Source organism: Seriola aureovittata, chromosome 4 (genome assembly GCF_021018895.1).
Source record: "Seriola aureovittata isolate HTS-2021-v1 ecotype China chromosome 4, ASM2101889v1, whole genome shotgun sequence".
NCBI lineage: Eukaryota > Metazoa > Chordata > Actinopteri > Carangiformes > Carangidae > Seriola > Seriola aureovittata.
In genome coordinates, this window is record NC_079367.1 from 26,453,599 (window position 1) to 26,477,562 (window position 23,964).

The 23,964-nt window shown below is 42.9% G+C and overlaps 1 protein-coding gene and 1 long non-coding RNA gene across 3 annotated transcripts in view; one reads left to right on the plus strand and one right to left on the minus strand.

Moving 5' to 3' along the window:
* Positions 1–8,803: 8,803 nt before the first annotated feature.
* Positions 8,804–9,365, minus strand: LOC130167631 (uncharacterized). Its single transcript, XR_008827318.1, has 2 exons — positions 9,225–9,365; positions 8,804–9,102 (listed from the first exon to the last, which is right to left on the minus strand). It is a non-coding gene; the product is annotated as an uncharacterized LOC130167631 (long non-coding RNA).
* nova2 (NOVA alternative splicing regulator 2) overlaps positions 9,096–23,964 on the plus strand; it is an 89,129-nt gene continuing 74,260 nt past the window's right edge. Inside the window, exons 1-2 of one of the 2 annotated variants that reach the window (XM_056374001.1) lie at positions 9,096–9,905; positions 12,816–12,884. In XM_056374001.1, coding sequence (XP_056229976.1) covers positions 9,749–9,905; positions 12,816–12,884 — 226 coding nt within the window. In that variant the 5' untranslated portion in view covers positions 9,096–9,748. The remainder of the gene's footprint in view (positions 9,906–12,815; positions 12,885–23,964) is intronic. The other variant, XM_056374002.1, reaches the window with a different exon arrangement.

Below are 23,964 nucleotides of genomic sequence, written 5' to 3' on the forward strand. Positions count from 1 at the left end.
ATTCATGAATATAAGATTCAAGTAGGTTCTGTGCGGGTCAGCTTCAGATCGAGTTCAGAAGCAGCCCTCTCTGTTGTTGGGGTTTGACCCTGTGATACGTCCAGACAGGAGTGGAGGGAAGCCTCCGGATGTTTCACCCCTGCAGGGCTGTGATCTGTGTTTATGAGCAGAAGGTTCAGCAGGAATGTCCTCAGACTGGAACAGTGTAAACCAGTAGGCACAGAGGAGAACGTCCAGAGTAAACAGCATCAGCTCGAGAAAACAAACAGCCTCAATCATCTGCAAGCCAGACAGACAAAAATTTCATCCCGTACGCTGTTTACAAACAAAATTTGCCTTTTCTCCTCCTGTTTCTGCTCAGCCCTGGGCTCCAGCTATTTGCTGATCAGTGATTCTGCTTTGGTTTATTTTTTATTCAGAAATATCTAATCACTAAACCAATAACCAAGTTTATTTTCAGCAAGTGATGTAATTATGTTGTTTGGCCAATGATGCTTTACAGTCTCATGTTTCTGGATATGGAGGCTCTTTCAGTCCAGCAACACGTTTGTCTTATTCTGAGTAGTTCAGTGCTGCTCTCTCTCTCTCTCTCTCTGTCTCTCTCTCTCACTCTCCTTCATTTTCAACTTGCAGAATTTGCGGAGCTGGATTAAATGATTAAGTTTGGCAATTGCTTTTCCTTCCCGAAATTAATATACTGTGATTTGTGAAGCGAAACTTGTTCCTCACTATCATATATTGCAGATACAAATCTGACCTGTAAGTAAAATTAATTAAATATATGCAAAAAATACCAATTGAGACTTTATAAGTGCATCAGAAAAGTACAGACCGTGACGGTTTTCTTCACAGACACATTAAACTTTCAGAAATTATTATTTTTTTTAATATTGGCTAATTAAACTAAGGTTTAGGAAACATTTTTAAATGTTTGAGTGGGGGTTGATTCTTGACCATGTACTTCTATGTTGTACTAAATGTAATGAGGAGGTTAACATGCGATCCATCCATCAGCTCATGACTTGGAAACGCACTGTTTTCTGTGTTGTGGCCTGTGAGCGGAGACGGGAGACTCTCGGCTCCATATAGGACAAATATGTGTTGTGTGTTTCCCTCTGTGAAGAACCAATAGCAGGAGCTTTCTCACGGTACCCAGACTGGACCGATGCTGAACAAACAAACTGGCGTAGTCAAAGAATATCAGCTACGTGACCAGCGTGTTTACCTTCCCTCCCAAGATGGTCGACAGGCTGTTTTATTGAACCGCACTAACAGCATTTATGTAAGGGCGTTAGACGAGTCACATTACAGCAGACTGATGATTGTAATCTGATTACACGTTTGATTGAAGAAAATGTTCCCATTCGTAATAATTAATCAGGCTTTAGAGATCGATACTAACTCAGATTACAGTTGGAATCTGTTTTATCAAATTATTCTTCAAAATGAAACTGTTGAAAAAATAACCCCCAAAATAACCCAATATTACATTACATTCCTGGAACAGTGTAATCCCATGTTCTTATGAATACAGCTGAATTTTGAAGCACAGTGGCTGAGAGTTGAACTCAGCATTAACGTAGAAAAAAGCACTTTCAACAACAAAAATACTCTGAATGTTGTGTTTCCCCTTTAACTTTGAACAGTTTCACCTTTTGCTTTCCTCTCTCCCCCTGCTGCACTTTAATTCTCACACATACAGTGTAACCTACTGTGTCAGAACAAGGACAAGGTTCAGTGTGAATCTCTCTTTGAGGAACAAGATAAACAATCTTTAGTTTTGATAGGATCTCAGTCGATGCATATCCAGCACCGCAGCGCCGCGCTCAGCTCTGGCATCTGGATATTTGGATCTGATGAACTGAAACTTGGACAAGAGCGCCATCCAGTGTATGAAGGGAAAATGACTGAACCCTCAACTTACTGAAATGTTCAGTTTCATTTGGAGCTCAGAGTTAACCAGAGGGTGGACAGAAGTAAGTACTTGAGAAAGTGGTTATATTATTATTATATTATTACTATCAGTTATTGATAGAAGGTGTAGTTCTATTCATGGATAGTTTGTATTACAATGACAATAATTTAAATATCTTTGTTGTGCTGGTTCCAGATACAGTTCTACCAAATGAAGAGAAAACCAACCCTAAATACACTAAAAACACAAAAAGATCTATCTTATTTCAAACATATATATTGTTATTTCTCTGTTCTGGCTTAATATTGGTTCTGTAGCCGCTCAGTGACACTGACTTGATGCATTAACTGAAGTGTAAGAGCTGCACTTGTTTTAAATCAGTCTGGATCTGTTACAGTTCTTTACAACTGCTAACACACAGTCTCTTCACCCAGCACAACAGAAGTCAGATTTCAAAATTCATTCAAATATTACTGCAGTACTTAAAGTACTGGAGTACTCGCTTTTTAGAAATTCTTAAGTATTCAAAACTACATTTTCTATATAAGTCATAAGTCATTTGACCAACCATCACATAAAAACAGCAACTATGACAAGCTGTCTGTTTAAAAGTTTATCTGGAATGAAACAAACGTTACATACTTCGATATGGGACATGTTGGATGGCAAATCTTTGTAGGCGGTGATGAAATTTGTTCGTGGTAAACACAGCAAACATTTCAAAGGAAAGGAATCTTTATTTCTCAACTTTCAAACGTGGACTTAAGATAAGACAAAGTCTGCTGTTTTACTCTTTGCTTTAAGGATCTCTGATGGTCCAGAGCTGAAAAGTCTTTTCCCTTTAAGGCTGGCTGCTAGTTAGACTGTAATTTTAAACATTTTATCAGTGTTGGAGGATTAACATGGCTGAAAACTGCTGACTCACATTCATCTGTGATAATGGTTAGTTTCTGACATTATCACTTCTACACTTGAACAAAAACTTTCTCTGTGCAGTTTCTCATTTTGAAATTCAGAATAACCTAGAAGATCAGAGAAATCCTTCCTTGAGACAGGGTTTTTTTTTTTTTCTTCTAATGCAGCAAAAAGGCATTCTGTGTTGAGATAACGACATCTTGCTGGCTTGTAACTAATAATTATAGTTGGAACACTAAGTGCAACTTGGCTGGTAGCAGGTAAATAGTAGTTAGTCTTAACGAGTAGTCAGTGTATGTCATCAACAGCACATACAGGAGCAGTGGCTGGATTCACCGGCACTATAGTTACTGTGTAAAATGATCCTGCAGGCTGCGACACCAAACGTTACCTGGCTGTTCTCCTCCCCACACTGGGAACTTGTGTCTTTTTCAGACACCTCAGATTTTAGAGATGGTTTGAGTTAAATCTGTTTGCTGTATAAAGATATCTATGTTTGTGTCCACAGCCAATTCCCTAACGGCTTTCTAAGATGCTGCACAGCTGTGGTTACTGCGAGATTTATGATGTAAACGCTAAAGCTTCCATCAAAATGTGCTCCTGACAGCAGCTGTAACATCTCCTCCTGCAGCAGGCCTAATGTCAGAGTCACTGAACAAAGGGAATAATATCAGAAGCACAAAGGAGCTCTTCTCTTGACCAGATGTGAGTCAGTCCAGTGCACATCAGTCTGCTGCAGCAGAACAGTGACTGTGATGGCAGCTGGCCAGACAGGAGCTCCCCCTCTTCGTCGGCCGCTCTCAGGAGGAGAGATGGAAAAGTCATATTTCTAATATGGAAATGTGTCCTATTCTTTCCAATCTCATTGTGAAATAATGGCTGTTTTACCTGCCCCTTGGCCTCCTACCACAATCTGTCAAGCGAAAACAACCCAAATCCTCGGTTGTCACAGCTCACTGCCCAGTGCATGTTCATTCATATTTGGCCATCCCAAGGAGAAAAAATTCATATCTGAGGCAGAAAGTCAAAATGATTTAGAAGAAGGTGATTTATTCTTCCTCCCTCCCTCCCTCCCTCCCTCTCACGTACTCTGAAACACTATAGTTGCCTTTTTGACAGTTAGCTGACAGTTCTCCAAAGTGGCTAAAAATGAGTGTAACAGCAAGCTGCAGGTCAGTGATCATTAAAACTTGACATAAACAGGTTAAGAGGGTCAGAGTCAGAGTGTAGATCAGTGAGATCCCAGGAATGACTGTGGAACACAGAGTGGAGAACCAGCTCTCTGTAGCATGTATGTGCAGACACACTCACACACAGCAGCAGCAGCATTGTAAAGACAGCTTGCAGAGAACATTGTGGATTTATGGGAAAGCTCATAAACCTCCACCAGAGGTGGTGGAATGATGGGCCGACCCCCCACCATCTGTCCAAAATTACCATAACACACGCATTCGTGTCTTTCCACTGTTCCACAGTGTTTTGTCTATTATCCAGAATTACTGTGACACTGTGTTTGGAGAGAAATAGCTGTTTAATTTTTCAAATGTAAATTTTGAGTGAATTCCACTCACCTCCATTTTTATTGTTAAGGGAGTCACTGAAATCTCGTAATTATCTGTATAGTTATATTGGAAGTGAGTGAGAAATGTTTTTAAATGAATGAATTACATTGTAATGTGGCTGAACTGGCCCTTTATGATTAAACTGGAACAGAATCATTTGCACTGTTGAGATATTGAATGATGAAGAATTAAATCATAACCGCCCCTCCCCTCTGGAAAATAGTCTGATAAAAACCGGCTGACGCTGCTTTAGGACAGTACTTTCTGAAAACACACGTGCTGATTAGTAAAATCTGTATAAATGGTATACACTTATAATCTACTTTCATCTGTTGCAGTCCGGTCCTGTTGATTTCAGTCATAAATTTTCGGGACGATGGCACGAGTGAGGTCAGCATCCAGGGACACATCACATCTGTCTCCTTTCAATCTCACAGAGTGGTCCGGCCTCCTCCACTGTATCGATTTCTCTATTGATTTTAGGGACAGGACTGAATGAGTGCGGAATGGGAGGACAATTATGCAAAAGTGGAAGTGGGAGGGGACGGACTGGGCTTCAGGGAAAAGTCCTTCACTTACACTGTTATCAGAGGCTGCTTGTCAGAACGCTGGATGTGGATAGATCTTCTTTTCTGAGAGAAACTGAACAGTGAGAGTCGTGTCATTTTTAACACGTAGAGATGTGGAGCATTTTAAAAGTGAATGCTTCATTCAGTCATGTAACCAACTTCCTTTTTGCAAAGAGCTTTTTAAATGTGCTCATTGAACAGATGAACTTGACGGTAACAGAAAAATAGAAAATAAGAGTAAATGTTAAACAACATACCAAACTAAAAATGAATTAATGCTCACTTTTTTTTCAGATCTGTTCTAAAAAGACTTTTTGATTGCTGTAATTGTTCTGTCTATACTGACCCTGACTTCCCTTTTTAAAGCTCCATATTTTCCTCCTCTCCTGTCTTTTATTTGAAGTGTTGATCCATAAGAAGATATATTTGTGGTTTTAAAAACCAAAAACCATCTCAATGTAGTTTTACATCTTCTCTCTCAGACTTCGCTCTGGAGCTCTAGTAACAGCAGGTCAGTGAGCCAATCAGAAGAGAGGCTCTGCCTCTCTTCTGATTGGCTGACTCTTTTCTGAGTGATCTAATAAAAATATAGCAGATTTCAGGAAAACACTCAGAGAAACCAAATCCTGCAAGGTTGGATGGTGGTCCAGGTGGGCGGGGCTTGGGGCATGGCTGAGAGCAGGGACTGCTTGTTGTGACATCACAAAGTTACGGAAGTCCTGACGGCTGGTTTTAAGGCTCAGTCTCTGAATACAGGCTGTGTGCATTTCTCTGTGGACTGAGCGCTCTGATACTTTCACAGTATTAATAGAGAACCTAGACCTGCTTTATAATCAAACAACACATGGACATCTACCTTTATACTATATGATTCCAATCCAAGAGATGTGAACTATCCTTAAACTATTATAAGAATACATAAAAACATATTTACAACAAGCTATCAATTTTTATGGACATCTGCAAACGTATACTGTACATGCCAAAGCCAGTATGTCTCTGATGAGCTAATTAATTATACCAGTCACTGTGTATGAATGATAACGGCCAAAAAAATACATTAACAACAACAAAGTCATTTCCACCAGTGAAATCCAACAGAGGATGATGACTGGAAAACAATAACTGGAGTAAATGATTTCAGACGGCCGCTGCTCTTCCACAGGCGACCAGCAGGGTGCAGCAGAGGCCCAACATCTGTGGCCAACAAAGCTGATTCTACATCCTGAATATCCATTTAGCTGCAGTCAGCCTTGACCCAGTGCAAGAGGAACACCCTGAATGCTGTAGGCGCAGGGCTGAAACCTGCAGGGAAAACAGGTGTGAGTGGGGCACACCTGCAGAGGACGGCCTTATTCTGAGAGAAACTCACTGAAAATTCGCTGGACTTTACACAGGCTTTATGTGAATTATTGGAGGAAAAAGAAATTGCATCAAAATGCTTTTTCTAATTACAAGACTGATGGCGGCATTGCAGGGTGGAAATGTTTACATACATGTTGATCTCACTGCTCATTTATTTTTATTTTTATTTTTATTTTATTTTTACACCAGGTCAAATTCAAGAAGCTCTTTTACTATCTCAGAGGTTTGAGATTTGACGCTCCAGCTGGCTCGTGCCTCAGCTCTTCTTCCTTCTTGCTTTTGAGTCACTACCAAACATCTTTAGTCACATAACTGGGAATTCCAGGCTTTGGTTCCAAAATGAAAAATCCATCACTGGAAAGTTTCCTCTTCCTAACTGATGTGGAACTGAATAACATTTGCTGCTGGCTAAACAGAGAGGCTTTTGCATTCAGATTATTACATAGTGGGAAAAACTGAGTTATTACTGTAACCTTGCTTCTTCTTCTTCTTCTTCTTCTTCTTCTTCTTCTTCCTCTTCTTCTTGCATGTGCTGTTCGGGAGAACTTGTGTCAACTCTGAATGCTGCTGCTTTGAGTGTTTGGGGGTCACTGTCCAAAAGCGAACAGGAGTTTGCAGAACCAAATCTCTTAAAACCATCTCACTAACATCTGCTCATAAGCCCAGCCTAATAAAAACTCAAGAATGCTGCTAGTCTGTGTGTTTTACTGCTTATGGGGCTACTTCACTTTTTCCATATGCTGCTGCTGCAGTGTGGACAGTCTGGCTGTGTGGGACCCTCAAAGCTCTGCTTCCAATAGATTTTGTCTTTGCTCCAAATGTATAAAAGCATATATCCATCTGAAAGTGTGCTACACTCTCCAGACTGCGCAGACTAGCTCATGCAATTAGGTGCCGCCATCCAGGCCTTTTGCCCCTCTGAGCAGCGCCTTCTATTTGTGGTGCAGAATCTGTTTCAGACTGCAGCTTGGGATCCATCTGCCTCGGATTTGCCACGTATTTCCAGAGCAGGAGACTGGCTCACCGGTGCGTTTCTCATGGCGATGTGAAATAGTGTGAGATAGCTGCTCTGTGCGACTGTGCATGTGTGTGCGCGCGTGTGCTCGTGTGTGTGCTCGTGTGTGTATGTGTGTGTGTGTGTGTGTGTGTGTGCTAAGGCAGCACAATGTCACCTTGACTACAATCTACAAGAGGCACTGAGGGCGCACTGCATCTGCACGGCACTGGTCAGAGGAGGAGAGAGGGAGTAGAAGGTATTTGCGTGTCTCTCGGAGTGTGAGTGAGAATATGCCAAATGTGTGAGTGTATGCGTGTGTGAGAGAGAGAGAGGGAAACTGAGGCGGGTATAGCTCTCTCAGACAGCTCGCAGTTCTGGAGGATCCCTCTTCAGATCCAGGCAGAGCGACGCAGAGATGTCAGGCGCAGCACACACAGGTGGGTCACACGGCAGCTGAGGGGTTCAGGTGAGACAGGCCGGGCTCGCACATTTCACGCGTTCCTCCGTTACAGGGCAGTTTTCAGTGGCATCATAATGACGCTCATGCAAAACTAGCAAACAGGTTAAATTATGTTTTTTTTGTTTTGTTTTTTTGGTGCAGGTAGAGGCTGGACAGGCCTGCAGGCTGGCCTGAGGGTCAGCTCGGTTGGCCAGGTGCTTTGGAAACAAAAAAAAAAATTGTCAAATCTGAATCTTTAGGGATCACAATGAGGCGCACAGCCACAATTATAAGCAAAAATAATCAGCGAGATTTAATAAACATCCAAGCCTAGTAGTATGTGCCATTTCCGCTGTAACAAAAAAAAGAAGGAATCCTCCTTAAACTTCCACCAGCTCAATTCACTTGCTGATTTCTAATCTTTAAACATGTGAGCCAGAAAACTGTAGGTGAGCTCTTCTCCTGCTGCAGATTTCCAGGTGTGTTGGAGGCTCTCTTGGCCTCCTGACAGGCAGCGCTACAGACCTCCAAACAGCCGCAGCGGGACCTTCAGGCTCCCGTTCAGCCATAATTGCATTTGCCGCGGCTGTAACAGAGTAAAACCCGCCGCCGCATCCTTTCCTCTCCGTCATGTGACTCCGCCGGGCGAATATATCTGTGTCCTTTTCGTTTTGCTGGAGAAATGCATCCTCGGCCAATCGCGTCTCGACGGAGGCGTCTCTCTCTCCCTCTCATTTTTTCTCGCTTTCTCTCTCGTGACGCGTTCACGTGTCGTCGAAATGAAGACAACTCATGATCTGGTTCGCATGCAATAGCATATCTATCTGTTGTTATTCATTCCCCCCCCTGCTTTCACTTGACTTCGTGTGATTACGTTTTGCATAAAAACCTGTAGTAGCGTGTTTTGGACAATGAGATGGTAAAAGACCACTATCACCAGCATTGTGATATAATCTGTACCAATACAATAAAGTGTTTTTTTTCTGCACCAAATCTCTGGATCAAAAAAGTGTCTCTAAATATAAAACACATTCCCCGGAATAACAATTCTTGACTTTATTTTGGACAAAAGGCACTAAAACACACCGAAAATTGCACTTTTACTTAAGAGTATTGAAAATCCGAGTTTACGGGAAGCCCATGAAGGCACCGCGAGGCCCTGTGACGTCAGCCGCTCCCCTGCGCTCCCTCCAGCAGCCAGTCAGAGAAGGGATGCTCTGAACGCAAGACTGCAGCATCTTCACCGAGAGAACGAGCAGGAAAAAACGTCTCTTTCTCTGTGTGTTCCTCCAGCTCCGCGTCTCCGGACCCTCCTCACCCACCCCGTCACCCCTGGGTGTCTTCATGATCGGACCCAGGACAGGATAAGAAGAAAGAAAATTATAGCCTGCCAGTAACGCATCGGATTTTTTTTTTGTATTATTATTATTATTATTATTATTATTATTATTGCTTCACCGACCTTTCCTTTCTTTCTTCTTTCCTCGGTTGATTTCGCCTCTTTGTCTTTCGGTTGTGATTTTGTTTTGTTTTATTTATTGTTCCGTTTCGCTGCTGTTGCAGAGGAGCGCCACCATCCTTCACTGCCTGACATGAGTACGCTCTTTTATCCGGTTGCAGCGGAATGACACACATATCCTAGCCCGCATATCTGAAGGTTAATGGAAAATTGACGCTCCATTTGCACGTTTTTTTAGTAGCCTAGAAGATACTCCATCTGCAGAGGTTTCGGATTTTTTCCCCCCACTCTGAACCGATCATCCGCCGCTTTCTGTCCCTGCGCAGCATCTCTCTGTACGCACGGCGCACCACGGAGAAACGCGCAGCTAACCTCCCCCGTCCGTAAGAAACAGGCGTATTTTCCAATTCCTAAATCGCTTTCGCCTTCTCCAAGGACTCATCTGCACGGCTACGCTGCGTAAAAAAAACGGAAAAGGGGGGATTTAAACGCAAACGCAACCCAAGCATCCAAGAGCAAGCTCGAAAATGATGGCCGGCGGAGCAGTACAGCAAAACGGGATTTTCTCAAATCCTCACCATCACAATCAACAACCACACATGGAGTCCGATCCCCCGGACTCGCGTAAAAGACCCCTGGAGACTCCCACGGAGGCCAGCAGCACCAAACGCACAAACACGGGAGGTAAGAGTAGCGATGGGGATGCGGGGAGCTGTTCGGGTTTCGGTCAATGTTGCTTCGTCCTGAGCCAGGCAGAGAGAGAGAGAGAGAGAGAGAGAGAGAGAGAGAAAGGGGAGCAGGTTGATCTGATTCTTGACGTACGCAGCGGCATGCTATACAGCCCCGCACTCATAGATCTGTACTTCAATAACGCGGTGATTATAAATACAGGCAGCACGGTATTTTTACCCGCTTTCTAAATGTGTGACAGTCATTTTCCATCAGCATGAAAATAATCACAGGCCGCCGCTTTTGATGGGAAGGAAACAATGAGAGGGGCTGAGGGGGGATTTGGAGGGAAGCCGCCGGTTCCCCTCGCTCACATCCTGACTCCCTCAGCCTCTTCAGATCAGCAGAATTGGGTGTTTTTATTGCGTCTTAAGATTTACGCGCAGCCACAGCGGCCATGCTGGAGCCAACAGAAGGATGTAAACAAGTGAAAGCCAGATCAGGCTGGTGCGTGATCGCAGGCTCTCATCCCGTCGACGGATGACCTTGTGATAATCTCACACATCAGCCACCATCGCCGCTTTGTGTACAATTACACAGGCGGATAAACAAGCGGACTCATAATAACAGCAGGCCTGTGGCGAGCCAGAGAGAACAAGGGGGGATCCAGAGCAGCTCAGAATGCGACAGTGTCTCTGTGTTATTGCAGTATGTCAGAGCCTGTATATTTTACCATGCTTTGCTGTCCTGATTTTAATAACCTGCAGCTAGAAGAGAGAGATTTTTTTCTCTCTCTTAATTTTCTCCAATCATGTTTCTTCATTATTCTCTGGTTGGATGAAATATGGATATGTGTCCATGGCAATCACCATATTTGGTTTTTGTTTACATGCTGTCATGCGCCAAGCATTCCCATCATTACAACCATCAGTAGCCTATCCTGGCCATGCACCCCATCATGGACATTTGGACATACAATACACCTTTAAATGTCTTACTTACACAGCACCGCGTGCGCTCAGTGAAGATATGGTGAAGATTCAGGCGATTTTTTTCTCTCTCATATGCAGCTCAAGATTTTGACTCTACAATGTTCTAATGATTTAAAAGCTTCTAATTACAGTTTGTAGATTTTGGGAGACCCAAGCTTTTAGTGCAGACTGTTAAATCTGACTGTCAGTGTGAACATGTTAGTCTATCTTTGGACACAGCTTCCTTTGGGAGACACTGGGAAATGTGTCATTTACAAGACTGAGAAAAAATGTCCCAGTACAAAGTGGCAGAGAGCCAAGCTTTAAGGTCACGTCTGCCGTTATGGTCATCACGATTTAGAAAAAAACAAACAATCACGCAAAGAAAAAAGATTTTAATCGACCTGCAGCTTTAATGCTAAGAAGTAATATTTTCTGATTGAAATTGTATTTAGCTCTTATGTTGAATTTGTTTAAATTTGATTATTTTTCATGTCAAAAAATATTCAATGTTTTATCCCCTGAGGGAAGAAAAGTCTCAAACAGTGTGCAGACGCGTTAAAACTCTGCACTCACACACAGATTGATGAAATGTGTTTTGTGTTAGCATATCCTTAAAGTCAGATGACTAATGCTCAGTGAATTATAAGTCAAATCTGAGATAAATTAGAAAACATTCAACTGAATAAAATATTCAAATAAAAATAAAAAAAATGATTTTTTTTCTGTGAGATTCTGCAGGTTTGATCAGAGAGGCGCCTCCATCATGTTAGAGGTGGTCAACATGACTGATATGAACACTGAGGTGTCATTATTTTCCTGATTTATTGGTCACATGGCTTTTCAAAGCTGTAAATTTAGTGATGGTTATAAGAACATAAAATGAAATGAATAAATCAAAGTTAAGTGTTTGAGTTGTCTGTCCCTTTTTAACAATAATAGGGACAACTTTAAAGAAAAAAAAAAATCAATAAGTTTTTATCTTTTTGTAGATTTTTTGGTGACCTGGCCCTGACAGTCATTTTTAACAGTTACTTCAGCTCCCAACAGAAAACATGACGGACAAACCTCCAGAGTAATAATCACACAGAGAGAGTGTCCGGCTGAGGGGGGGGTGAGCTGCAGGTTGTAGCCGGCGTTGTTTAACTGCAGATCGATGCAGCGCTCGGAGAACTAAAGGCCTCCTCTTCACTGTATGTAAAATCCCAAGGCTCACATCCCCCACCCCCCCAGAGGACCATCCTCCTGCCTGTAACAGTCAGGCAGCTCGTCCATTTAGACAAATGAAAAGGTTGGGATGATGATGATGATGATGAGCATGGCCGAGCAGGCTTTTACTCAGGCCGCGCTGAACACCAGGTCAACACTCCCTCAGCTAGCAGCATCAGGCTGATGATCGGATGACATTTGGTCGAAAATGACCAAGTCGCTCACACACGCTCACACACACACACACACACACACACACACACACACACACATTGAGATAAACAACAAAGAGGAATCAGAGCTTGGTTGCGGGTCTTTGGTGAAACATTTTTTGAATTCAATTCTGTTTTCAAAATGTGTGTTTGTTCCAGTGACATGTTGGAAGAATCTGGTCTTGATGAGCTCTATTATAACTGACATTTACAGCTTGAATTAATCAGAGAGAGAGATTAGCCTAAATTACTCTTTTAAATTTCTAATAAGATGCAGAAATTGTTTTTTATTCCTGGCCCTTGATGCAGAAGAAAACATTCACCTTCTAGTGGCTGTATATTGCCTGTATATTTTCACTGAGAATATGTTTTTTGTATTTATACTTTCTTTTTTTTTTTTAATCTGCACTCAGGCTGCAGTTTTAAATTTATATAAAGTCAAAGTACTGCTAAGAGATCATGATAATGGTTGTTTCTCTGAATGATTAGTTTACGCGACACACTCCCCACCCCTGTGCTTCCTCTCTCTGTAGTGGCCTTCCTGCAGCCCCTATTTGAAACTGAAGGCATTGTATTCCCTCACCAAGAAACTGAGACTCATGGTAAGAGAGACTTTGATTTTGATCTTCTGCCTGTTTTATAATCTTTACTGTAACCTTCTTCAATGCAGGACTGATTCAGCAGTGATAACACGTAGCTTCATGTTGTTGTTCTTAAAGGCCAAATCCTGCAGAGCCAAAATCTAAATTTCAGGGCATTGTCTGACTGCTGCAGGGCCTGACATTTAAATAGGATTTAAAGTAACATGTAACACCTTCATATTCTACTCATGATTCAGGATAATGCATGCAGATATTGTTTATATTGTATGTTATCAGTTCCATAACATCCATTTTCATGCTTTTTATACAAATCCAGTGTTTCTTTTGTCATGATACCCGACATTACTGCACAGATGAGTCCTGATGACCTTTGACCTCATGCCAGCCATATCATCAAAGCATTTGGGGTTTATGACTGCTGATGTATTGTTGAAATGTTCATTCGCTGTCCATTGTGCTCAGAGTGTTATATATGACGGCTTCAGTGTGCACCGCGCAGCTGCTGTTGAGTAAAAGTCACATGACTGTAGTTATAATGTTTTTCCTTCCTCACGGGTCGAATCGAAACTTGTTGTGTAGGGCCCCAAAAGAAAGAAGAAAAGGTCTAAATCTTCAGAAGTATTCCTCTGCATCGGAGCAGAAAATTATCATTTGTCTGTCATGTTTTTTTTTTACCCAACAGCTGCAGCGTAGAAATATATCCAGATGTAAGGAATAATACCTGAGCAAAGTGTTTTCCATTCATGTCGATCAGAGCTGCTGTGTGAATGAGAAGTGAGATTTAATTCAAAGAAGACGAGAAAAGATGGACTTGGATTTTTCCACTGAGCTTCCAGGTGGTTTGTGTCCAGGGTTTATCCAAACACGTGTGCGTACGTGCGTTTGTGGGTGTGTGTGTGTGTGGGTGTGTGTGTGTGTGTGTGTGTGGAAAACGGGAAGCAACACTGGAGAGAAAGAGCTGGTCAGCTGTCAGACAGTAGATAGGGGATGACATGGGACCGCTGTAACCCTGCAGGTCATAAATCACGACCACTTCTCATAAAAAGCTGAAGGTCTCAAAGACGAAAGGATCAATGAGTAACTGCAGTAGCTGCCAACACCCCCCACCCACCACCACCCCTCTAATCCACCAACCCAAACCCATTCTTATCTCTGCATCCCCCCGGCCCCTCACCCCGGCTCAGTGGGGTTCTCCCCGGCATTAAAGGAATTCAGATTTCCTTCTAATCGTGTACACATATGATCAGACACGTTTAATGAGCTCAGTGTTAATATTTAAGTTTGTTTCAGATGTTTAACCTCAGATCATTTTCAAAGCCAGACTTGATCCTGACTGAACCAGTCAAAATCTTCCAGTAATTTTATAGGATCGGCTGCTGCCGGCCAATCAGGGATCAGCTGTTTAACTACGTGGACTACAATATATAAAGAAAAAAACCTCATGGAGTATGAATTATTTTCTCTCAGTGTATTACATTTGACAATGAAATAAGAAAATCCGAATATCACACAGAGCCTTCAGGAGGATTTACAGCTGTTTTGGAGTTAAATGCTTTTACAGTATCATGTGGCCAAAATGATTCAGGGTAGGAGGATGTACAAGGCTACTGAACACCAGCTGGAAATAAGACAATAAATCACCTGAAACACACCACGATATCACTTTATTAGCCAAGAACAATACATTTACAAAAACAACTACCTCAGTGGCTTCAGTGCAGAGACGCATCAACCTTCAAAACACAGTTACAGTATGTCACACACAGGTTGAAAGGTTAAAATATTTACATACAACTTATACATTTTATATACAACGTAATATAATGTAGTATAGTATAGTATAATATAATATAATATAATATAATATAATATAATTTGGAGCAGGGACTACAAACATGAGGCACTGAAAAGTGCTCCAACTTAAAGGACCATATAGGTCGTATGACCCTACCTTTGGATACGACCCTTAGAGGCATACCGGATCTTTGTCGTCATGGTAACAGTAATCAACATGCGGGTAAGCTTGTGGAACGAACACAGTTTGGTTAGGTTCAGGGAAGGATTAAAATAAAGTACTTCATTAAGGTTAAAGGACCTGTGTCGTCATGGTTACAATAACAAACACATGGTAACAATCATAAGGTTGTGGAGTGGCCATAGATATAAAAAAAAAACAAAAAAAAACACAGCTCTGACTATCAGTTTCACACAGGAAATGAACTGTGGTCTATTGGGTGAAATTCGTGTGTTTTTTCGGCCCTTCCATCCACTCCAAGCTAACGTAGACTTTGTCGCTCTTTATATTACGTCACCCGACTTCCCCCTTCGCTCCCATCATAATCACGATGGCTGCTAGAGGTCAGCTAACAATAAAATCATTTCTAAGCCCCAAAATGATCAGAATTCATTAGCTTCAAAAAAAAAAAACAGCATCCAGACGATGAGAGGCTATAACTCTCCGCTAACACTGTGGACTGATAATTGTTTAGGGTATCGTATATAACCAATACTCCAACATCCAACAGCAGCGTCCTAGCCTAATAGAAATGACTCAGATTCAGTCCGTTCAAAACAAACACAGATTTCAGGGAAAAAACTGCTTGTATAAGCCATTAAGAAGTCTTACGTAAGCACAAGCAAAATAAATTGGATGTTTTGTTTTTTGTTTTTTGATTTTCATGTAGGTGGTCAGAAAATGAACATGAAGGCAGATACGCCTCCAGGTTTTACAGTCAGGGGAAAGTTTGCTGACCTGGACGTACAGACCTTCAGTCCTTTCATCACTTTATAGTAAAGACTAAAGACTCTCCTCTCCTCTCCCTCTCCTGTCTGTAAGATATAATACATTCATTTAGTAAATGGATTGACTGGCAAGTCTGTGTTGGGAAGGAGGAGGGGAGGTTTGAAATGCCCTTGCCAAGCGACAGGGGACTAGCAGTGTGTGTGTATGTGTGTGTGTGTGAGTGTGTGTCTGTGTGTGAGTGTGTGTGTGTGTGTGTGTGTGTATGATGTAGATATCTTTTCTGTCTGACTTTAGTTGCAAGAAGCAGAGATGAAGCTAAATGAGAGATGAAGGTGTGTGTGTGTGTGTGTGTGTGTGTGTGTGAATGATGAGCTGTGTTGCAGATGGACGCACATGCACAAACACACTTAACATATGCAAAGTCACACACACACACACACACAAACACACACACACACACACACACACACACACACACACACGCGTGCTTGCTGTGTATTGAGCCTTGGCTGTATGAGACGGGGCCTTTGATGCTATTGATCTGTGTTTTCTGTTGCTCCTGAAGCTGAGTGGAGGATCTTTTTTTGGGACATCCATACAAAGCAGAGCTGCTTCCTCGCATTGATCGGCTGTGTGGCCGTGGAGGAAGAAGCTCCATGTTTAGCTTTGAACATGCAAAATTACACCGGGAGCCAGAATAAGTAGTTTTTAAAAAAAAATGAAATAGGAAGTTTTGGAGAATCGACAGAGTTGTGTTGTTCATACTATGAGTCTTGAATGTGGAGCATCGTTTGAATCTAAAAAACGGGGTGACTTTTCTTAGCTCACACTCGTCCTTTAGCCTCGGTCTCTTGCAGAACACTGCGTTCTCCTCTGCGACACGCCTGTTTTCTTCACTCGCGAGCCCGAGCGGTTCTCGGCTGCTCCCTCTCCTCTCTCCCTCTTTCATTCTCTCCATCTTCCTCTCCTCCTCATCCATACTAATCATGCTCTACTTCAGACCATCACGACTGCATCGTCCTCCTCCTCCTCCTGTCCTCCTTCACCCTCGTCCTCCCATCATTTTGTCCTCCACCCACCCCCTTCATCAATTGCAGGCAGCCATTGACGAGGCTCGCTCGGCAACCGTTTCCGAGGCTGTCGATCGATTCGCAGCCGCCGTCGGCGGGACTCTGCCAGCAGAAGCTGCAACTCTCCTCCTCATCCTCCACCCTCTCCTCTTCCTCTTTTTTTTTCAAGCCACTGCGTCAAAGTAAAAAAAAGAAGCCATTGTACAGGGTGGGGTGAAGGCGCCGAGAGGTGGGAATGTTCCCACAAAGGGAAGCGTGCGATTGGTGAAGCGAGACGCCAGTCACAGCTAGCTGGTCGCTGATAGGTGAGGAGAGCGGGGCGGCGATGAATATGGATGAGGGAGCGATGAAAGGGCCGATGCAGCGAGGACGAGTGGATGGGCCCCCTCCTCTGAAATAGCCTTGGTCCATGAACAATACTCACCGGTTTTCACACAAACACACACGCACAAACACACACACACACACACACACACAGTGAAGGCAGAAAGGAAAAGGAGGCGGCTGCTTCAGTATCTTTGTTAGCGTAGCCGCTGTGTCTGCTTCGATTTCTACGCAGACGCCCTGATGATAGGGATCGTTTCAGTACGGAGGCATTTGATTGGTTCTCCCTGAACTTCTATTCAGACTGAATTTGTGTGTTGTTCTTCTAACACATTACTCTGCTGGCTCGCTGTTTCTGATCAGCAGAATGGGACATTCGCTCGTCTGTTACCGAACATGAATTTAATTTCCTTTAAAACTTTTTTTCTAGCTCCCATGTTTTAGAATCCCATCATTTATTCTGATTTTGTTTTTCTGCAAAATAACAGGAGCCTATTATTATTTTTCTATAAAGAACTAGCATCATTTTAAAATTGAAATATCCTCCATTTTAAAACACACAGAATGATTGTTGGCATGAAAATAAAACACAGCATTAAATGCTGCTGGTGTTGTGAGTCATCTTGGTACCTTTAAGAGAAAATAAAAGCTGTTTTTAAGGACATGCTCATCTGTTACTTGACGATACGGACTTCAAAATTCTGATAAAAAAGACCTTTCTAAATGTAGACCTGCAGCATTTAGTAATGAAATCACTCAGCAGCACTGTGAGGCAGGTTCTCGGACGGCATCTATATCTGGGAATTCGAGCTTTAAGAAACTCCCTGCCTCATTTCTTCTCCAAATATTTGATTATTGAAAGAGTCGCAGGAATTTGAAGGACCTTATGGCGGCTGCTGCCAGCATCCGAATCTAGTGATTAAGAAACTGGAGCTCCCTCTGCACACCGAGAGGCATCACCTTAAATGTCAAATCTAAATTGAATGGATGACATGGAGAAAAAAGGGAAACATTCAGACGCTGCAGAGGAGAACGTTAAAGATAGAGAGATTTCCTCTGCGAACTCTGTGTGTTTATGAGGGACGACGACCGTCTTTCAGACTGAAGACAGCTGGTCAGAGCCTCACTGCAGGAGAGCTTTACATGTTTGTGTGTGTGTGTGTGTGTGTGTGTGAATGCCACCCCTTAACAAAAGAGCAGAGGGGGTGTGTTAGACAAAGCCTGCCCCCCCACCCCCCTTAACTCTCCCTGCTTAGGGGAGATGAATATTTTCCAGGTCCCCAGAGCTCCATACCAGAGCCCTCCTTCATCAGCCGAGGCCGGGTGTGCACGCTGCTGCACCTCAGGCTCTGCCTCTCATGTGGGTCTGACATCTGATGTTTTCACACAAAGTTGCATGAGATCCTGGTCTGGACTGCATGTGTACATGTGACCTACATTTGTGATATATTTAGAATGAAACCCCGTATTTGGAGCTGATTTCTGGAAGCTGTCGTTATCCTACAGGTTTTCAGATATTTGGTCTTAGAGTGGGAAACATTCAGAGCAGCGTTGAACTGTAAAACTATCCCCTGAAATCCAGATGCTTTGTTGTTTTGATGCTTGTGTAAATTATTCTTAAATGGTTGGTAAAACCAACGTGATTTGTACTACTTATGATAGAAACAGAATCTCCAGTTTATCAGATGTTTCTATAATGACAGTGCTGTGTCCTTTGAGGGAATGAGAACAAGGCAATGTCATACATTTTTCATGGGGGGGAGGGGGTTCGCTAGGGGACAGAATTGCCCGATTTTCTCTAGAAAAAGCCAAACAACTGCTGAGCACTACAGAAGAGTCTAGAATCCATTGACAGTATTATAAAAGGTAACACGGGGTGCGTTCGTAAGAGTTAAGCGTGTGAGGGAAATGTAACAGAACATTAGAAAGGATTTGTGATCTTCAGCCCCCGCCCCCCCCCCCCCCCCCCCCCCCCCAACCCCCCCACCCCCCCCCCCCCCACCCCTGCGGGCCCGTGGACACCAGATCCCAGCATTTGAGCCTCCAATCCCCCAGCATGGAGAGCCTATTCTGGGCCTGGCGGGTCCGCAGGGGCCTTAGCAACAGATTGGACTGTTTACTCATCCAGTTCTGTCGGAGAGGACGATTTATTATTTATTGTGAACAACCTCTACGTCTCCAACAGCACTCCCGATTTCACCCCCCTTTCTTTCTTGACCCACAGATGAACATAGGACACACAGTTTGATAAACTTATGAAGACATTGGTTCTCATAACATGCAAACACACACACACACACACACACACACACACACACACACACACACACAGCTGGGTGCAGAGCAGTTACACTGTAGGCACACGGAGGCCAATCTGACCTTGCTGCTTGTGCTGTTAGCTCCCTTCAAAACAGAGTTTCTGGGAGTGGTGGCTTGGCCGTATTGTTATTACACACACACACACACACACACACACACACACACACACACACACGCTTCACAAAGCAGATACACAGAAAAAGACAAATTTTTCTGTCAAATTCTTTTGACATGTAAAAGGAAATGTGTGCACTTCCTGTGTGTGTCGTAACTGCAGGGATTTGAGTGTGTTCCTTAGAGGAGTGAAAACAAAGACTCTCATCACAGCAACCACTATCTACAAACACACTCAAACACACACACACACACACACACACACACACACACACACACACACACACACACATTACCATTACCTGCTCTGTTTGAACGTGTGGCTAATCCCTCCATTTTCTATCCTTGAATTTCTTTATTCTTGAGCTGTGTCTCGGTGTGTTTGTGGTTTGTGTTGTGGGAGTGCTGAGGTTCGATAAGACTGCTGGAAGCTCGCCAGTTTACATCAGCTCAGAAAGCTAAGACGAAGAGAAGTGAAAGAACTCCGTACCGCACTTCACACAAAAGTAAGCCGGAACACAATAAACATGACATTAAAGGGACGATATTGGCGTCTATTTTAAAGCAGCTTTGAGTGAGGGAATTAACTGGCCCCTGTTTAGCTGGTGCACTGGTGAAACAGAGCACATGTAGTCCCTACATGTTGTTATGAATTAGGTTAAGATCTTTGATGACATAACGTAACCTCTGGCAGCCATTTTGGAGGTCTTCAGCTGCGAGGGGAAAAGTGGCTGTGAGCAGCTGAATGTGGGTCTGAGAGTCAGACTTCTTTTATGTAGTTTGATTTTATTTGGAATTGAGCTCTGAAAGTAGAGCCTGACCTATTTATCGCCTGGGCCGACTCTATCAGCCAGTGTTAGTTTATCACGGTCGTATTGTATTGGCGTGTGCAGTAGGGCTGAATGATATGCAAGAAAAATCGCATCGCGATTATTTTCAGAAAGTGATTCCTCTCTTGGGAAGGAGCTTTTAGAGTAGACAACTCTTAGGCCTTAACTTCAAACATGTCTGAACTTATTACTCGTAGCTTGTGCAATAGCCTGAGCGTCTGTTCATGACATTAAGGTAATTACTGTATCCTAAAGTACAAGTGCATCCTTTTAGGAAGCCCACAAAAATACTCCCTCCACACTTTCTGACAGCTAAAACAGTGAGAACTAATCAGTAACAATCACCACATCTGTAATTATGGTGTTTTTCTTGTTCGTATTTGGACTGAAAGTTTACATGCTCATTATGCTGTCAGCATGAAAGAGACGCTGCACACAGGGGGTGGGGGGTGGGGGTGTGTGTGTGTGTGTGTGTGTGGGGGGGGGGGGGCCTGAGACGCTGGATCTTTGATGATGCTTCATATCAACAAGTGCAGAAAATAGTAGCAGAGAACAATGAGTCTGACATCGTGCTGAGACATCAGGTTCTCTCAGCACACTTCCACCGAGCAGCAGTGTGTTATTGCTGTTGTTTTAACAGCCTGAGTGGCCATGAACCTCAGTAGATGTGTCTGGTTTGTGTTCGGGTCGACCTCTCATATCTCCAGTGTGAAAGCTCATTTTGAAGTTGATTTAATTGGTGCACCAGTGAACCGATGAGCATTTGTTTCTGGATTCCTATAAAACTGAGCTTTATTTTTTTTTTCACCAGAACTCTTTTTGTTCATCTTTTTTTTCTCCTAAGAATAAATTATTTCGAGTCACCCCGAGACATTTTGCTCAAACACCCACGAGTGGAGAAGTTTTTTTACCAGCACTTTTTAATTCGCTGAGCTGTGAGAGGGAATGATGTGTGGGTGAGCGTTACGTGACCTCTATCGGATTTTCAGGTTAGTGTTGATACCAAAGGGTCAGACGAGGCTAGCAGAGCCTCCGGCTGCTTATTATGCTCGCATAGGTCGGCGCGCAGGAGTGTATCACCTGCACCCCTTGGAGGTGGGATGACACGCGGAAGCGAGCGTGGTGTATAATTACACATAATTAGAATTCGCAACTGTGACAGGTAGATAAATGAGGCTTGGCTTTTTCCAAAACTGTGGGAAAAATACAACCAAATTGTCCCCTTTGTGGGGCGGGGGTTCACACTGGATCAGGATGGCATGAGTGACATGAGTGGCAGGATAATTTCACAAAATTAGGATTCACCTCTGTGCTCTCTGCAGGGAGGTCGAGGGGGTTACAACCGGGGTGAAATAGTGAACAAGATCTCTCAAATAAGAAAGCGTTGTTGCTCCTGAACGCTACATTCATGTTAGAAAACCTAAAAATGTTTATGTTACGGAAACATCCATTATATTTAATTCATGAACTGTTCTGTAACATAAGCCCTTTCCATATAGACTCACAAAACTGTTCAAATCAAGCAGCTAATCGTGATTGGTTCTGATTCATTCAATCGTTCATTCAATATCCACGCCGCTTATCCTTATAGGGTCGCTGGGGGAGCAACCCCAGCTGGCACTGGGCAAGGGCGGGGTACACCCTGGACAGGTCGCTGGTCCAGCACAGGGCCGACATGTAGAGACAGACCATTCATGCTCGCATTCACACCTTCAGGTGTTAGAGTCGCTGAGTAACCTAACGTGCAAACAGTGGGAACCCACACAGGCACAAGAAGAACATGCAAACAAAAGTTTGTACTCCTGAAGTTCTGATTCATCATTATGTTATTATGCTTTTTATTTTTTGACTTGTCAAAAAAAAACACATCTGGTGGGAAAGATCACATGAAGCATTTTTAGCAAACCTGTTTTTACCAAAGTCAAAACATCACATCTTTAAGTACAAAGCAGAGTTTCTGCTCATGTGATATTGTAAGATATCCAAGAGGATCTTTAATGTCACACACAGAGAGCTTTTACTTTGAAAACAGAAAGCGCTTTGAAAAAGAGCTCAACTTAAAGATGTATAAGTTTTCAGACGTTTGTGGACTGTTATATGTCAGAGGTTTTTAGAAAGAGCAGATAGAGCCGATAAAACCTGAGGAATGTTGATAAAAACTTGCCTGTAAACAGTGCCATTCAGCACGAGGCAGTGTGGGAGGATGAGGCAGATAGCACAGCACAGTTTTTAAGCTTTTTTTTTTTTTTTTTTTTTTTCTATCTGGAAGTTAGTGCATATTTATGAAAATTGAGTCATGGCAGTTATCAAACTGGCTAAAAGCTTATTTCCAAAGTGTAATTCAATCTGTGTTACATAACCCTGTTAGCAAACTCACCACTGGAGCTCTGCAGCGCCGTTTAATGATACAGATGAGCTGTCGACTCGGTGGGTATGGAATCTCACAGGCTCGTGCGTAAACATCTGCATTGAGTTTGTGTTTTAAACGGCTTCCAAGTGTGTAAAACTGCTGTTTTGCAGAGATATATACGTAGTACAGCGTTCACAAAATATATTTTTAAGAAAAACAATTGGTCAGGATGTAAAATGTAGAGCAGGTCTGTTTGAAGTGTTGTCACAGGTGCACAGGATGCAGGTTATCTTTATCTTTAATAAAAAAAAAATTTAAGTTTGATTCAAATCTTGTTCTTGGACATGATCCATGCTGCACATATAAATATATTTTTTAATGCTTACCATGGTAACCTGTACAAGTGTTACCGTGCAACAGATGCAAGTGATGAACATGAGTCACTCATTACATCCTCTTATATACATGAGTCATGTTGCCAAGGTGTGTAGGCTTGTTTATGAGACGTCGGAAACGGTCTGTTTGTGGAGGAGGTGTTTGTGACTGAGTGTGTGTGTGTTTGTATCTGTTTTGTGCTGCAGACACGCTTTTGTGTTTGTGTGTGAATGCATGGGTGTGTGTGTGTGTGTGTGTGTGTGTGTGTGTGGTTCGTATTTACCAATTCCCCTGCCTTATTAATACGGGCTGGTTATAATTAGCCTCTATCTAAAGCAGGTCAGTCCACGGCTTCGTACTTAAAGTGGGTCACTGCAGCACAGAGAGGAGAGGAGAGGAGAGGAGGAGAAAATGGGAGGTGACTAGGATTAGAAAGGAAAGGAAACGAGGAAAGAGGAAAGAAAAGAGGAGGAGACGAGGAAGGTAACGAGGAGGGGACAGGCGACAGTTTCAGGCCACGACCATGAGAAATCTTTTTTTGAGCTCAAAAACAAGGTGCTGCTGTGATCTTTGTAAATATCAGAGCGAGCCAGAACTCAATCTGCACGATAAATGTTACATCATTGTTACTATTTGCGAGGAATTAGCAATAGCCGGCGTGCCTGAGGTTCCCAAGATAAGGCTGGTGTTACTGAAACGAAAACACAGAAAGACGGACCGGAAAACTTTACAGAATAAAGTTTGTCACAAGGAAGCTGTGAGAGAGGTTGGTGACGTGCCGCAGTGCAGCTGAAGTTTGACTCAAAGCGCCCAGGGCTGTGCCCCAGAATACGCCACATTCAAAACACAAGGTTTACAGGAGAAGCATCCAAACAAACCGCTGAAAATAACTCAAAAGAGAGATGCAGCACATTCAGCAAACACAAACCCAATACAACAACCAAAATAAAAATTT